The following is a 16,435-nucleotide window of genomic DNA, read 5'->3' as shown; positions in this document are numbered from 1 at the left end:
GCCCCACTGACTTCCATTATAAAAAGTTAAATATTTTAACTTGATCATGAAATTAGTGGTAACCTACGTCTAGTGATCGGCCCAGCAGTTTATGAGTTTAGCTCCAGATAGACAGACGGACGGACGGACGAAAAAAACCCCAACAGAAGCATGTTCAATGTCAACAACAAGTTCTCTCTGTCTCTCTCTCTCTCTCTCTCTCTCTCTCTCTCTCTCTCTCTCTCTCTCTCTCTCTCTCTCTCTCTCTCTCTCTCTCTCTCTCTCTCTCTCTCTCTCTCTCTCTCTCTCTCTCTCTCTCTCTCTCTCTCCTACAGGCCAGCGCTTCATGCAGGAGTTCCTGACCCCGTACCTGCAGCAGGCGCAGGAGATCTGGGCGTGGCTGCTGGGGGCGGGGCTCGTGGGCGCGGCCGTGGCGGCTGTGGTGGCGGCCGTGGCCGTGGTGGCCGTGCGCAGGCGCAGGCGGATGAGGAAGACCAAGAGACCGCCCGGCTACGGAGAGAGACGGCCACTGCTGCACAGCAGCGAAGAGGAAGGTTCCGCCGGGTCATACCAGACAACAATGTAACACAAATTATCTGTACTTTTCTCTTCTACTCCACTACATCTCAGAGGCAATATTGTACTTTTACTAATTATTTGAAAATCTGAGTTACTAGTTACTTTGTAGATTTAGATTATTATTACAAAACATCCATCACCCACTTAAGCCCTATATACATTTCTCATATGTCCATATTTCAGCTTTTTACGTGTTTTATTTACGTACGTTAATGCCCTACTTCTGGCCCTAGCCGATCTACAAGCTCACAGCTTGTAGATTAGGTATTTTCCACAGCCCTACACTTGCACGCACACATGCACGCACACACACACACACACGCACACACACACACACACACACACACACACACACACACACACACATGAATATAGACATATCTAAATGCACACTCACTCGCAGGCGTATAAGACACTCTCCGCAGATGTCGCTGCTGTTTGAAGAGACATCCAGGGCTGTGACCCTGTTCTGTTCTGTATCTGTACATAGGAATGATTAATATATGGACACCAGAGGTGCCTTTGCTGCTGCTGGCTCTGGATCAGCCTAGTAGAAGTGCTCAGACTATTGGGGTTTTTAAATCTCTCCTCAAGACTCATTTATTTTCTTCAGCTTTTAATGTTGTTTGAGTCTACAGTATGTGTTCTATCTTGCTTCATATGTTTTCATTTGTGCACGTCATGTGACTTTGTTGTTGCACGGGCCTGTTCTGTTGTTGATGCCTGCTGTTGATGTACAGCACTTTGGTCAATTTCAATTGTTGTAAATGTGCTATATAAATAAAGCTTGATTTGATTTGATTTGACTCTCTATTCCTAGAAAGTCAACAAGCTATAATGGAAGCCATTGTTCTCGCATTAATACAAAATTACATTGACAAAAACCGAAATGAAATCTTGTTTGAAATGACCAAACCTGCCCACCGATGATGTCACTGGTATGCATGCAAAAATGGTACAATATTATAATGAGCATTAGTGAGGACCTATGATAAGAAGATGGGTTGAAAATGGATTAAGTAGTCCAGTCATTAATGAAAAAAAAACATTTTTTTCCCCTTTTTTTCTTTTCCCACTCAGAACCATGAAATAACATGCATACAAACTGGCTCAATAGCGCCACGTGCAAATCAGGACAATGTGGTATTGCAGGGAAAGTGCTTTATAAGCCAGAGAGAAGTTAGTTGGAATGAGTATATCTGAGGCTTGATTTAGGCTCAAACCTTTTGAAAAACGTTTGAGGGACATAAACAATATGATATTAAATATAAATATATATTTTTTAATTCATGGTGTAGATCCTTTAATTCCTCTTCTTTTGTTTTTGCAAGAGGACCAAGGAAAAGTCACAAGGGAGGGGAGGTGTTATCTGAGCAAAATGATGTAGGATCACTGTAAAGTTAATTTATGCTTGGCGTGACTCTTAATTGTCAAATGACACGTCACACTATGTCTATTGTTGAGACTATTCTTCCTGGGGTCCGGGCAAAAAGCATCTCAATAAAATAATAACAACCTAATCTAATCTAATTTCCTTTCTGATTATTGCTTTCTTAACCCATGTTGGGCGGAAACCCTATTTGTAACCTTTCAGAACGGGAACCACTTTTGGGGTTCTTGTTGCTATGTACAGTACATAGCAACATACATTTGTTGTAAAAAAAATGTTTATCAGAAAACTTAAGTCAGGATTTAGAAGGCGTTTTTAGAATCGGCCTCAGGTCTAAATGGGTTAAGTTTCTTTTTGAAACCAAATGTATTTCTTGTTAGAGTCAAATGTGGGGGGATGTGCACCCCCCCGGTGCACATCCCAGCATGCAACGGCTCTGTACGTGTACGCATCTGTGTCATTTTAGATTTTTTTTGGCTATTCAAAAATATCAGATCTACTAGCTCATAGCGTATATATATATATATATATATATATATTTTTTAAAGCGAACATTTGTAAAATATTTTGTTCCAGGGACATAAATATTTGACTTAGAAATGTATTATATATATATTCAAAGATTTGCACACAATTTCACAATTTCTTAAAAAATATATAGCAGATCTACAAGCTCATAGCGCGGCACTCAAGATGACGTGATCCGAAGATTTACTGCTCCATTCACTTCCTGGTTAACGTATTACTTTAAAATCCTGTATCTCAGCTCTTGTGTACTTATTTTTTTTACTCTGTATTTTTTGGCGAAACATGCTATTTTCAACTGGCTGCAGTTATGGAACGGATTACCACGGTCGGATTTTTTTTTTTTCCCGATTCTACGAGACTCCTGTGTGTGTAATGAGGGGATCCCCGTGAGGACGGTGATCACGGACAATATTTTGTGACTACTTGAAAAAGGTAAAACAGATCGTTAAAAATGCTGGCACTGGCTGTACCCTGTTTAAAAAAAAAACTCTGGCAGTGAATGTGTTAAAACAGAATAAAGGCGTGTCTCACAATGTTGAGCATTCATACACGTCGTCACAAATTGGTAACAAGTTAGCGAATGTTGTCTCGTGCATCCCCCTGGTAATTTGATATTTAAAAGGTGTAGTGGTTCTTATTTTGGAGCTACCCCTCCAAATAATCATATTTGAACTGGGGGGGGTCCCCAGTACTATTCCAAGTGCTCGTCGTCAGGGTGCACCCTGACGAGCACTTGGAATAGTACAGTAGTAATCGTAATACTTTCTTAGGAAACATTTGATAGTTTGCCAATGTTTGACCATTTTTCATTGATTACTTTTGACGCAGTAATGGTCCTATTTTATGTCATTCCCTTTTCATTTCAGAGGTATTAAAAACGTCTTAAAAGGCACTGACCATATGTACTGGTAAACCTGTTTACTTGTCAATAGGCTCTGTGCACCGCAGCCGTATTAGAAATAAATTGGGCCTCTCTTCCTTGCTTCCTTCACAGGTCTTATCAATTACACTAATGAAGGCTCTTTTCCATTTAGTGGTTCTCAAACGTTCTAATTTCAAGGACCCCCATAACTCTCAGGTTTACACATCTGTAAGGGGCCATTTGGAACCCCCTCAAGGAACCATGAGGGTCCCTGGACCACACTTTGAGACCAACCGTTGTAGCAGATTTTTCCAGTGAGCCAACATGCACAATATCAGCCTCTGACTCTGTTTGACCAGAATGGAACAGAGCCTTCATTAGTATTCAGTGGTGGAAAAAGTACTGAAATGTGTTACTTAAAGACGGGGTGCCGTGATTTTCAGTGATCCCCCCCTCCCCCCCTAAAACATAATCATCAGGTAATATTACACTAGGAGGAAGGTTTTTTTCAAAAAAAAGTGTACAGAAATGGTTAAAATTATGTTTTTATGTGGACACGCCTCCAGTTCATTAAGTATACCTGGTTCTCACTTTAGCACCTCCTCCACCACCTTAGCACCACCCACCTGTCCTAGTCCCTCCTCCCCCTCATGCCCACACCTGTTGTGTTATGATAATGAAGGGGAGGGTATGTTTTTACTATGTCACTAAAGTGCTGTTTTTCTATTGGCACGTTTGACCCTCAAGGTTTCAGCCTCCAGGTAGAAACTCAAAATAGTCAGAGAAGACATAAAACACAATAAAAACACCACCAGGGGGCTTAGAAGTTCTATCAACCTCATAGACACATGAAAGACAGAAAAAGTGCAAAACCATGGCACCACCTCTTTAAGTAAAAGTATCAATACTGCAATGTAGAAATACTCTGTTACAAGTAAAAGTCCGGAATTCAAAATTCACTTGAGTAAAAGTACAAAAGTATTGGCATCAAAATGTACTTAAAGTATCAAATGTATAAGTAGTCATTATGCAAAATGTCCTGTTTCACAAGTTTTCAATTAAAATCTTTTGAAAATGGGCTATTTTCAAATGGCTGAAATATAATAGGGCTGAAATGGTTAATGTATTTTTTGTAATAATAATCTAAATCTACAAAGTAACTAGTTACTAAACCTTTCAAATAATTGTAGTGGAGTAAAAGTACAATATTTGCCTCTGAGATGTAGTGGAGTAGAAGTAAAAGTACTGAAAATTGGAAATACTCCAGTAAAGTCAAAATTCCTAAAAAGTGTACTTAAGTACAGTACTTGAGTAAATGTACTTAAGTTACTTTCCACCACTGTTAGTATCATTGGTAACGTGCGTGTGTGTGTTTGTGATGGGAACTGATGAAGTTAAATAAATCCGAAAAAATACAAGTCTGTGTCTCTGTGTCGGTCCACAGCTAATCTCGCAAACTGTCTTATATTCAAATTGGCTAATGGGCGGAAGGACGGACCACCATTTTTTACTCAAGTAAAATAGCAATACTGCAATGTAGAAATGCAAGTAAAGGTCCGGAATTCAAAATGTACTTGAGTAAAAGTACTAAAGTATTAGTATCAAAATGTACTTAAAGTATCAAAAGTAAAAGTACTTATTATGCAGAATGTCCCATTTCAAGTTTTCAAATGTATAAAAATCTTTTGAAACAAGTAATTGTGAGCGTATAGATCGGCTATTTTCAAATGGCCAAAATGTATATAGGGCTGAAGTGGTTAATATATGTTTTGTAATAATAATCAGATTCTACAAGATAACTAGTAAAGTTATTTTTTTTTAATAATTGTAGTGGAGTAAAAGTATAACATTTGCCTCTGAGATGTAGTGGAGTAGAAGTAAAAGTATTGGATATTGGAAAGTAGTAAAGTACAAATACCTCAAAATTGTACTTAAGTACAGCACTTGAGTAAATGTACTTGCTTTAAACCACTGATATATGGGCATGCCAATATATGGGCCTATACTGATGACATCAGGGATCTCCATATATGGGCATAAAAGGGACAAGGACTGACAGACAGAGAGGTCTCCATATATGGGCTTAAAGGGGACCCAAGTAAACAGACAGATATAGAGATCTCCATATATGGGTACCAAAGACATACAGACAGATGGCTACAACGGGTACTCTGACACTATGACTCATACGTGTCGTTCGTATTGGCGGTGCGACCTAGGTGTGAGGGCCACTACCTCTAGTAAACACACACACACACACACACACGCACACACGCACACACGCACACACACACGCACGCACGCACACACGCACGCACACACGCACGGACGCACGGACGCACGGACGCACGCACGGACGCACAGACGCATTCACATTCTGAGCGTATGTATTCCCAGTCGCCTTGATGAGAGACAGAGAAGCCTGGTGGGACAACTGAAAGCGACGGTGGGGGGTCCCACCACCCGTGAGCTCCTGACTTTGATGAGTGATGTCACATCTACGACATCATTAAGATCTATATAACCGACTGCTCGCTAGCATACGACGTCTTCTTTCCCCTGTTTGTAGTCGTGTCGCTTCAACATGCTTTGACTCACTTGCATAAGACGTCACACCCTAAAACCACTTTCACAGTAACCACTCTTGTAATTTACCAGTCCATTCCTAACTTTTAGCAACAGGAAATCAGTGGTTTTCTAGTTTCCAGTTTCTTCAACAAGGGGCTTTGTGCTACCTTTGTCACACAATAAAACTCCATTCATTTAAGCAGCACCACTTTGACCATTCCAACTAGATTGACATTGGTGCTGGTGTGAGGAATGTTGTGCTGTACAGTGTATCCGATGATAGGATCAGGGAGACCTCATGCTGCTGTGACGGTGGGACACAAAGTGTACTGCTTTGGAGTAGGCTCTTCCTGGGGTCAGGTTGGTGTGAAGATCTTCAACACAGTGTCTTTACACTGGGTGGAGGTGCCTCCAGTGAGAACTGGAAGAGAACGTTACTGGGAACCTACTGGGGACCTCACAGCTGTGCTCATAGAAGATTCTGTCTACATCTGGGGAGGGTATCCTTGGTGCAATGATCTTTATTCATTCAGTGTCGACACCCACAGATGGCTCCAGCACAATGTTTCTGGGACTCTTCCAGAGGAGAGGCAGAACCACTCAGCCTGTGTCTTGGGGAAGATCATGTATATCCATGGAGGAGTGAAAAGGAAATGGTTTTCTGATTTTCTCTATAATGACATGTACAAGTTGGACACCACCACAATGGTCTGGTCTTTAATTAACATCAGAGGCACTCCACCACCTGTTTCATCAGGTCACTCCGCCACCATCATCGGGACAAAGATGTTTGTGTTTGGGGGCTTCGGGGAACCAAGTGCCCTCTGCAACAATGTCAGAGCGTTTGACACAGAGACCAACTGTTGGATGAGCACACCTTTTGCACAGCTTCTTCCAGAGGGACGCATTAATCATTCAAGCCTACAATGGAGAACTCTACATATTTGGTGGCCAAGGAATAGTCAGGGGCTTAAATGATCTGCTGTGGAAATTCAATCTAGAGACCTTCTCCTGGAAGAAGGTTGAGCCCAAGGGAAATAGCCTGTGTTCACGAAATGTTTCATTGTGCTGTTGCATGGTGGGAAATCGTATCATTATCTTTGGAGGATACAGAAGATTCTTCCGAGGAACGAGTGACCTGTACATCTTAGACTTCAGTGCTAGTTTGAAGACGTTATTATGCAAGCTAGCAGTAATTCAGAACGGTCTGGAGCAGTCAGAACTCCCACACAACATCACATGGGAACTGGCAGCCTTGACAACCAGGTCAGTCTATTTTCCTAATTTATGAAAATTGTGAAAGCGTATAATGACATGTCCAAAGTAGAGGACACGATATCAGGTGGGAACAGAAAGATATCGTAGCCCACAAAAAATAAAACTCAGTCTCACTGGGGTCACCACTAAAACAAAAACAAATGAGCGTTGCGCTTGGCACAGACATGCGCAGAGTACGTTTTGTCAGGGTCAGGGAACTCAGTGCAGTTGTTGACGGACGACCATTGGGCCGCCTCAGCCCCACGTTCACATCCACTCATCCAATCACGCACTCATTTCATTCTCAGACCGCTCTATTTAAACTGGAAGTGCACTACTCACCGCTGCTTGCCTTTGCTGCTTCTCATGCTGATGCTGCTGCTCTCAACACTGCTGTCTTGCTTGAAAATTGACGCTCACCCTCCACCACCCCAGCTACCACCTGTCGTTTTGGATCTGCTATTTATCTACGGGGGATTCGGAGTCCCTTGGGAGGTCCCTTGGGAGGTTGGGAGATGCACTTGATCAGAGTACCTAAAAGCAGATCCAATTCATTGCCAAACTGTAATAAATATATTGCTCATTTTATATTCAATAAAAATATCTTATCCATTCATAAGTTGTCCTGACAGAAATTGAAAAGAATCTAACAGTGAGACCACTAAAAGAAAGGGGGGAAAAAACAGGACAGAAATGTCATGGCCTCCATGTGGACCTGGGACTCACATGTGTTCAGTCTATGACGTCAGTTTCAGCCTTATTCGACCTCCATTGGCTGCCATAATGAATTCTTAATAGGAGTTGTTGTTAAAGATCCCGAAATATTCAGCATAACAATTGAATGAGGTTGGAGATGTCCTCTTGAATGAGGTGAAATTTGGCAATAATCATGTGGTGCCACCGGTACGACACATCTTCAGTTGTGTTCCCAGATGAAATTAGTTTAACTTTAAATGAACTTCTTTGGCGTATTAACTTTCACAATAAATATGATGCTGATGCTGGTCCAGCGATTTGTGAGATTATCCATGGACAGTCTTATGCCATAATACAAGAGAAACGTGTCCCTGCTCTTTTTTCTTAGCAAACTAGATCAATGTTAGAATTATTTGGCTTGTCACCATTATTTAAAAAAGTATTCAATAATAATAGCCTATGCAAAAACATTTCCAAAACTAGAAAAAGTGCTCCTCGGAGCACAGGTCTCCGCCAGGTCAGGTAGGTTATTGTGGCCTCCTGGTGGCGCTATAATAGGCCAATGTGAAAAGGTAGCCATTTCTTCTTAGGCCTTGCATGGCAATCGGACACTGCATTCATGATTTGAGGCATTTTGTTCAAAACAATTGTTTTGCTAAATTAGACCTGCTGGTGGCGCTATAACAGGCCAATGTTAAAAGGGTGGCATTTGCTCCTCAACATAGTGTGAATGTGCGTGCAAAGTTTGACCGCAATCGGATGCTGCGTTCATGATTTGCTGCATTTTGTTCAAAACAAGCCACTACAAGCCACTACAGCAAACTTTATGTAAATCTTAGCCAATCAGGATGGAATATAAAAAATCAAACACATCCGTCTTGATCACATGACTATAGAGATCATGTGTACCGATTTGCGTGAAATGTGGATAAAATCGGAAAAAAAATGTTTTACATAAGTCGGCATCCTGGTGGCGCTATAAAAGGTAGATGTGAAAAATGCAGGGCAAGGGTTTTTCCTTGAACTCTAGGGAGTGCGCTTACAAAGTTTTACACAGATCGGTGCAGTTATAGGTAAAAACACGAATCGGCCTGTTATAGCGCCACCATGAGGCTGATTTGAATTTTTTCAAATGGCACTTCTTCCTCGGCATAGTGGAAATGTACTTGCAAAATTACAAGGTAATTGCATGCTGTGTTCATGATTTGAGGCATTTTGTTCAAAACGGAGCACTCCTGCAAACTTTGGAAGCCATTTTTAGCCAATCAGGATGGAATATGAAAAATCTGAAAGACTCATTTTGTTTAATGACTATAGGGATACTGTGTACCGATTTGCGGGATTTTGGGACAAAATCTGTAGGAGTACTGTCAAAAAATAAGTTTTGCACAAAAAGCAAGCCAACGGTGCCGGAGATTAGCTGTACACAGACAGAATGACACACGGACACACGGACGGAAGGACGGACAGGGGGCAAAACATACTCTCTCGCCATGCCTTTCGGCCTGGCGGAGACAATAAACAAAAACATATTTGACAAAAGGGAATAGATTTTAAATATTTGAATATTTCCCCCAATCTTTCTTTTTTTTTTTAACTAAAGAAGTTTGGGTCAGAATGTATCTGTTACTGCCTCAGTGCCCATGGCCCAACTCACAAGCGCCATCTAGTGGTAATGAGATTTGACCTACTTTTTTTCTACCAAGTTGATGGAACATCTGTCACATGTAACAAGGATAACAAAGAAATTCAAGTACTTTACTGATGAGCCTGTCTCAGTTGTATAGGTTTTAACGATATTACCACAAAAACAATCAAATTATTGATTTATAACAGATTTATTTTGTATAAAAGTGCAGAAAGTCATAAATACATGATAAATAGGTAATAGATAACTAATAAATAGCTTCAAGTAAATCTTGAGGATCAATTGTAGGATAACTTTTTTCAAATAAAATATTAGATCCCGTTGGCAACAGTTTGATGGGATCTACTGAAATGTCACTACAGTCCTCTTTTTATGTACATATCAAAAACAGTAAATACATACACAAATGGCAATTGCAAAAAATCTAAACGATACACATCATCTCAAATGATGTGGTTGTGAGCTTGTAGATCAGCTATTTTCAGTACGCGACACTGTCATATGACAAAGTATAAATCACGCTTTGCTTTAGGGAATTGACTGTCCAGTCCCTTTCCTCACCAAGGCTCGTCACAGAGCTCTCTCAGAATCTCGTGAATAGATAGTTCAGGCAGAGGGGCATGCTGGGAAGGCATCATCGGCCCTGGGCTGGCTGACTCCGTGGAGCCCTCTGCAGCATACCCTTGCCAGGAGTCAAACACCTGAGGGTAGTGATCTTCCTGTGCTGGGCTGTTCTCCTGGCCGCCGCCCCAGTAGCCGGAATCAGGGGTGTCAGGGGCGGAGCTGTTGGACATGGAACCTGTACTGGACATGTAATGCTGCTGCTCTGCAGATCCAGGGTACAGGACGGCTGCTCCCGAGTTTCTCAACTCAGGTGGAGAGGGGCACCAAAAAGAAGGCACCGGGGATGTTTGACTCCCTGGCTGAGCCCAGGCATTCGTCACGGATGGGCTGGAGCTGCTTCCAGGGTACCGATCCTGCTCTGCCTGATACATGGTGCCATAGTGCCCATGATGTACAGGGGTGGAGTAGGCTTGAGGGCGCCGCGATAAGTAATCTTTCAACACCTCATCCTTCACCTGGGCATGATATCCAGGTGGTGGTCCCTGGGGTGGCAAAGGGACAGCGCCAGACTCAGGGCCGCTGGGGTCCATGGTGTAGGGCGGAGAGAATTCCTGGGTAGGACCTTCAAGCTCAGCCTTCCACAAGGCTTTTTTGGCTCCTTTGAACTTCAGGGTGCGAGCTCTTGTGTTTTGAAACCACACCTGAGGGAATAAGAAAGGTAGACGGTTAGGTTTGGATATCACTGTAATAGATTAAGAGAACATTCTGCTCTTGTGTGTCAGTTGATGATTTTCTGTGTAAACAGAAATGGAACAGTGCCCCATCATGTGTGCCCCCACTGTTAGCATTAGATTATACTCACCTTCTGCAAAGATGACGAAAAAGAACACACTTTCGTTCCATAGGCCCACATTGTCTGGGTTTCAGAGAGCATGGTAAGGGACCAGTCGAAATTTACAGAAGGGGGGGCATGGAGGAAAATAGGGGAGGGTCATGCCTTTCTAATTTTGGTCCAAGGGAGGGTCAGCTAATTTTACTTTGAATCCAAGGGAGGGTCATGCAATTTTGAATTGATAAAATAGTCCGTTTTTTATATACCTTTTTAGTACAGCAGAACAGTGGTCAATGACCCCTCTCCATTTCAAAGGATACAAAGAATTCAAATCAAGTAACACCTTGTCTATTTAGAATCAATGACGGTCGTTAACAAGCCATCAACGCACAGCGAGTGTGAACGACCCAGTCAAATCTATTCAGCGTCTTAACGATGGTGGTTGAACAATTAAGCAAAACTTCAACAGGCGTTATTGGAGAGATGCATTATAAATAGGCCTACTATGGATATTCATAATCATTTGAAGTAATTCTGTGCATGTGATTAATGTGGATCTATATGGACAGTTGTGTATAGATGCCTAGCTCCACAAGTAAAACCAGAAGCATCAGGCCATAATTGATAGCCTAATTTGTTTTATGTAGGCAACAGTGTAGTTGTAGTCACTGTAGTATTAACTGCCAGAGGTATTTTCATATTTTTTTAGCCAGTGCCAGAGATTTTTCATTGAAAAAAAAAAGTACTCAGGAGCCGAGATACAGAATTTTTAAGTTTTAAGTTAACAAGGAAGTGGATAGGAGTCTAGATCTACAAATCATATCTCCTTGGTCTTTGGGTCAAATTGAAAAAAAAAAAACGTGATTGGCACGTGGCAGCTTTAAATAGGTTCGCGTAGATCTACGTGATTGGCAGTGAATCAGTTAAAAGGGCAGAGTGACAAAAGTTTTAAACTACTGATTACCAAATATTCAACTTTCTTCAATCTGACCAGGATTCAATGGGTTTCCCACATGTAAGATGAGAACACTATCCATTCTGCTACCACTACTACAGATACACTGTGCATTTAGCAAGACTGACTACAGCAATGTTCTAATCAATGTGGAAAGCAAAACATTGGACATCAGTTTTAAATGTCATGTTGTATTTGATGGGGAGGGTTAGGGGTGTCAAGAATTTCACAATACGATACATGATGTTGGGCATGATATCGATATGATATATTATTAATTTTCTTTTCTCATGTATCATCAACATTGGCCATCATCTTTAGTTTAAAATAACGTTATAAAGCAAGTTAAAAACAATTACAAAGTGCTTTGTACACACAAATAAATACATTTGTGCAAGCTTAATGGAGAAGTGAAGTTCTCACTAACTATAAACCCATTGTTTCAGAGGACAGATAGACACTAATATAACAAATATAATATAATATAAGACTGCATAACTATAAATTCCACAAACCTCATATTTTTGTCATCTGGACTTTACCAACCAAGTGCAGCCTAGTTATTTCCAACAGCTAAAAAATCTATAATACCAGATACAGTATAATACTGTGTAAACAATCTTAGATTAGATGTAGGCCTATTTGAGAGTGCAGATGCATGTCACATTAACGAGCGTCAACGAGCATCAGCTGACACACAACACCTCCCCTCTGCAGTGCTTTAAACTGAAAGTGACTGGAGTCTGTTTCATTTCTCTCCAAAATACCTTGAATATGATGGAGGACATGATTAATAATTACTATGATTATGATAAGCTTTACATTTCATATCATACATTAAAAACTCCTAACTTTCACCGGCAAAAAAAGTGTTTTTTTTTATTTAAAAAACAATTAAAAAAAATATTACGATACAGTATGACATCATGACAATACCTATCATCACATTTTAATACCACGATAGGCTATATCGTGACACAATATATCGTGACACTTCTAGGCGGGGAGGGTTACTCTTTTTTTGTAATCACTTGGGGAGGGTCATTGATTTTTTTTTTTGTCAAAGGGAGGGTCATGGCATTTTAGATCAGGGCACATACATTTTCTCCAGGGGTACCCTTCTTTTAAAATCGACCTGTCCCTAAATATGAACTTTTGCCCCAAAGTCTTTATATTCTATTATAATGTCTGTGTTGTTTTTACTCATGCGAGAACGCAGGCTTAACGAACGTCGTCAAGGGGGCTCCATGGAAATCTGTTACCTTTCAAAACAATGCGCATTTCAAAATGAGATTTTTTTAATCTATACTTGTAATGTTATAATTCAACACACATTTTATTTTGAAATCATACTACTGGAAATATAAGTAACCAGGCCCAGGTAGCCTAGTTGAAACGGGGTCATCCCTATGTTCCCCGGGTTTATATGTTCCCCCACTAAGGTTAGGGTTAGGTTTAGGTTTAGGTTTAGGTTTATGGTTAGGTAAGCGGGGAACATAGAACCCGGGGAACATAGACACGCTCCTGTTGAAACTACTTCACGCTATTGGGATGAAATCAGCTGTTTAAGGAACGGGCACTGAATCGTAGATTTTTTCCCCTGGAGCCTCGGGGCTCCACGCAAGTGCGTGGTCTGCGTAGTGCAAATATCCGCCCCTGAATGAGGTTTTAAGTGGTTGAATGTCTGAAAATACACATGAACATAAAGCCAACATTAATAGAAAAAATAATGTGTAAACAACCAAAGAACAACATTAATTTACACAACAGTAATGATAGTGCTGTCAAACAAGTTTATGAAGCTAATCTATGAAATCCATTAGAAACATGTATCTGCAAGACAATGTTATGCAATATGTAGTGGGGGTCCCTGTTTCATCTGTCTCTCTCTCAGCTAAGGGGCCCTTGGCCTGAACATTTTTTAAGACCCCTACATTAGAATGTCTTGTGGTGTATGCTCCTTATTATTACATTATCTTAAAAAGATAGAAGGATTGCACTCAGCAAAACAAGGTGACTTTCTAATTGTGTTTATTTGAAACCATGTGACAAAGCAGGTAGACATTACACAGGGTACTATTGTACAACCCATCTCACCATCCATCACACAACACATCAATACAATCATATGTTAGTAGGCTAATACATAGCGTTTGATCAAATATATGGCTTTTAGTACAATAAATGAATAAAATCACAAGCCATTACATACCATTGTATCAAATATATGCCTTTGTTAAGTACAATGAGCAACAAAGGCATTAAGATAATCTTACAAACAGAAATCATAATGATCAGTTCTTCTATTATCCTATTATAGAATGAGGAAACTGTCTGTCTGTCTGTCTGTCTGTCTGTCTGTCCCCATCCATTTTTCTCCTCATAGGGTTGACGAAATTTTGGTTTCCCCCAAATTTAACCACTTGAACCCCAGCATCCACATTCTGGGGGGAACATTAGCCAAAAATAGTCAATCTACAAGCTCACAACGTGTCTTGAGCTTGTAGGAAAAAAAATCAGGAAATCAGAATCAAGAAAAATGATTAATCAGTCTGTTCTGATCTGTTCTGATCGTATTTGAGTATAAAATGTGGGCATATCCAAGCATCATGAATGAGGTCCATTATCTCTCCTGACACAGAGACACTGAGGAAGCAGACTTAGTATAAAACGCTGGGTAGAGGGGTTGAGTGAATGTGTTCTGGAAGGTGTACAGGTGTGTCAGTGTGTCAGAGGACACTCTGTAGAAGGACAGAGCCCCAGCAGGATAGTCCAAATACACTGCTACTCTGTGGGAGCCAGAGGGGAGGACAGGGAGGTCAGTGTGCCTACTCTTGTGTCTGACAGTGTATTTGTTAGCATCATGGTAACATTCCAGAGTCCAGGACTTGTCATTATGTCCAAAATCGCTTCCTTTCCTGTTCAATTCTCTGTAAATCACTGCTATTTCAACTGTTCCACTCCACTCTACCCCCCAGTAACAGCATCCAGTCAGACCCTCTGTACACATAACAAATGGCCTGTCATCAAACCTGTCAGGATGAGGAGGATACGACTGAGCCTGGCTCACCCATGTCACCTTTCTGTTGTTCTCAGACAGACAGAGGTTTCTGTGTGCTGTGTTGGTGTCCAGTGTGAGAGGATGGAAATCTGATGAGAACATAAGTCAGTAAACATTATAAATATAATTCGCTCGCACGCACACACGCAAGGGATCCATCATCCAATCATTAACAATATCACCATCGTCATCATCATCAACCTTTATTTGACCAAACAAATTCATGCAATTTGTGAGCTTGTAGATCAGCTATTTTTGCTATTTTTGAAATGTAGCCGATCTAAAAGCTCACAATGCATCATGATGCAACACTTTGTGAGCTTGTACTGTAGGTCGTCTATTTTTAAGGTACTAGATGTTCAGGCCGCTACGCAACCTTCATCCAGTCCTACATTGAGCTGATCAGCGCAATGGTCACTGAGTTATGGGCATTTTTCCTTTGTTTTATTAAAATTTAGAGTAGCCAATTATTTTTTAATAATTTAGTCGTTATGCCGATTAATTCCTCTCCACACACATTTCTGTGTTGTCATTGCTGTCGTATCCTACTGACTCACCTGTCAGTGAGGAGCCCCCACCGGGAGGACGTAGAGCCTTCGTCCTACTCCTCCCGCCCAACACTCCCCGCTAACAGGTGCCGTCCCAGCCCGTAGGAGTATGTGCAATGACCGATATCACCCTCCCCGGCCCGGCTTCCCTCAATCAATCAAAGATCATTCATAATAATACTAGAATTCAATAATTCATAATAATACATTGAGTAATCAAATAAGATGGAACATATAAGATAGAATTCAAGCAGGATAAACAAACTCACTCTGTAGGCCTATTCCATAACAAGTAAGACGCGCGAACGCGGGAAGCGAACGCAGCTCGAAAATAACATAGCAAGAAGAAATGTAAAACTGTCCTCAAACTAAGGCGTTTTCAACTGCCATCCGGCCTGAAATATGCACAAATGACATGGAATTCTTAGATATCCCAATAGATGAACTTGTCTAGATGCTTTTAGATGTGTTATTTTTGACTGTAGCTGCTATATTTCTCTCAGAGGAGTGTAATTAGTCACCCAGGGGTAGGCGGATTTCAGCCACACTGTTGCACTCTGAGATGTGTCAGCAGCCAATGAGAGCGTGAGTCACATGGGGGCGCGGCTGCACACAGGCAGTGCACACAATACTGCACACATACGGACACACGGACGCACGGTTTCATAGTAAGCTCCACTTGCGCGGAGGCGCGCCTCCTTCCGCTGCGTTCGCAATCAAACCAAAAGGAAACAAGCATAACTTTAGAATAGGATTGCATTCAATGTTATCCAATGATTTTGGAATCTCGGATCGGAATGATTTAATTAATATATGCAAACATTGTCCATTTAAGCGAAGCAATTTTATTTGTATAGCACATCTGTTGCGTCTGAGGGCTTTTTTTTAGCGGAGCTCTTGCCAGGGGTGAAGTGCTATCGCCAAACCGGTTAGTCAGTCAGACCACTTGAATGAATGTATTTTAGTTA

The 16,435-nt window shown here is 41.1% G+C and overlaps 3 protein-coding genes across 12 annotated transcripts in view; 2 read left to right on the top strand and 1 right to left on the bottom strand.

Moving 5' to 3' along the window:
- tyr (tyrosinase) overlaps positions 1-846 on the top strand; it is a 17,215-nt gene extending 16,369 nt beyond the window's left edge. The window contains 1 exon segment of the mRNA XM_080427946.1: positions 315-846. Coding sequence (XP_080284072.1) covers positions 315-565 — 251 coding nt within the window. The 3' untranslated portion in view covers positions 566-846.
- Positions 1-16,435, top strand: part of LOC308086080 (uncharacterized protein) — a 499,718-nt gene that overhangs the window by 21,247 nt on the left and 462,036 nt on the right. The window lies entirely within an intron of this gene.
- The window catches only part of LOC308086062 (uncharacterized protein), an 82,297-nt gene continuing 79,783 nt past the window's right edge, over positions 13,922-16,435 (bottom strand). For all 10 annotated transcript variants that reach the window (XM_080429403.1, XM_080429405.1, XM_080429406.1 and 7 more), the window contains one exon: positions 13,922-15,008. In XM_080429403.1, the coding sequence (XP_080285529.1) occupies positions 14,482-15,008 (527 nt within the window). In that variant the 3' untranslated portion in view covers positions 13,922-14,481. The remainder of the gene's footprint in view (positions 15,009-16,435) is intronic.

The sequence above is a fragment of the Gymnoscopelus braueri genome (assembly GCF_963280865.1).
Source record: "Gymnoscopelus braueri genome assembly, chromosome: 5".
NCBI classification, from domain to species: domain Eukaryota; kingdom Metazoa; phylum Chordata; class Actinopteri; order Myctophiformes; family Myctophidae; genus Gymnoscopelus; species Gymnoscopelus braueri.
This window is presented reverse-complemented; position numbering and strand designations above follow the sequence as displayed.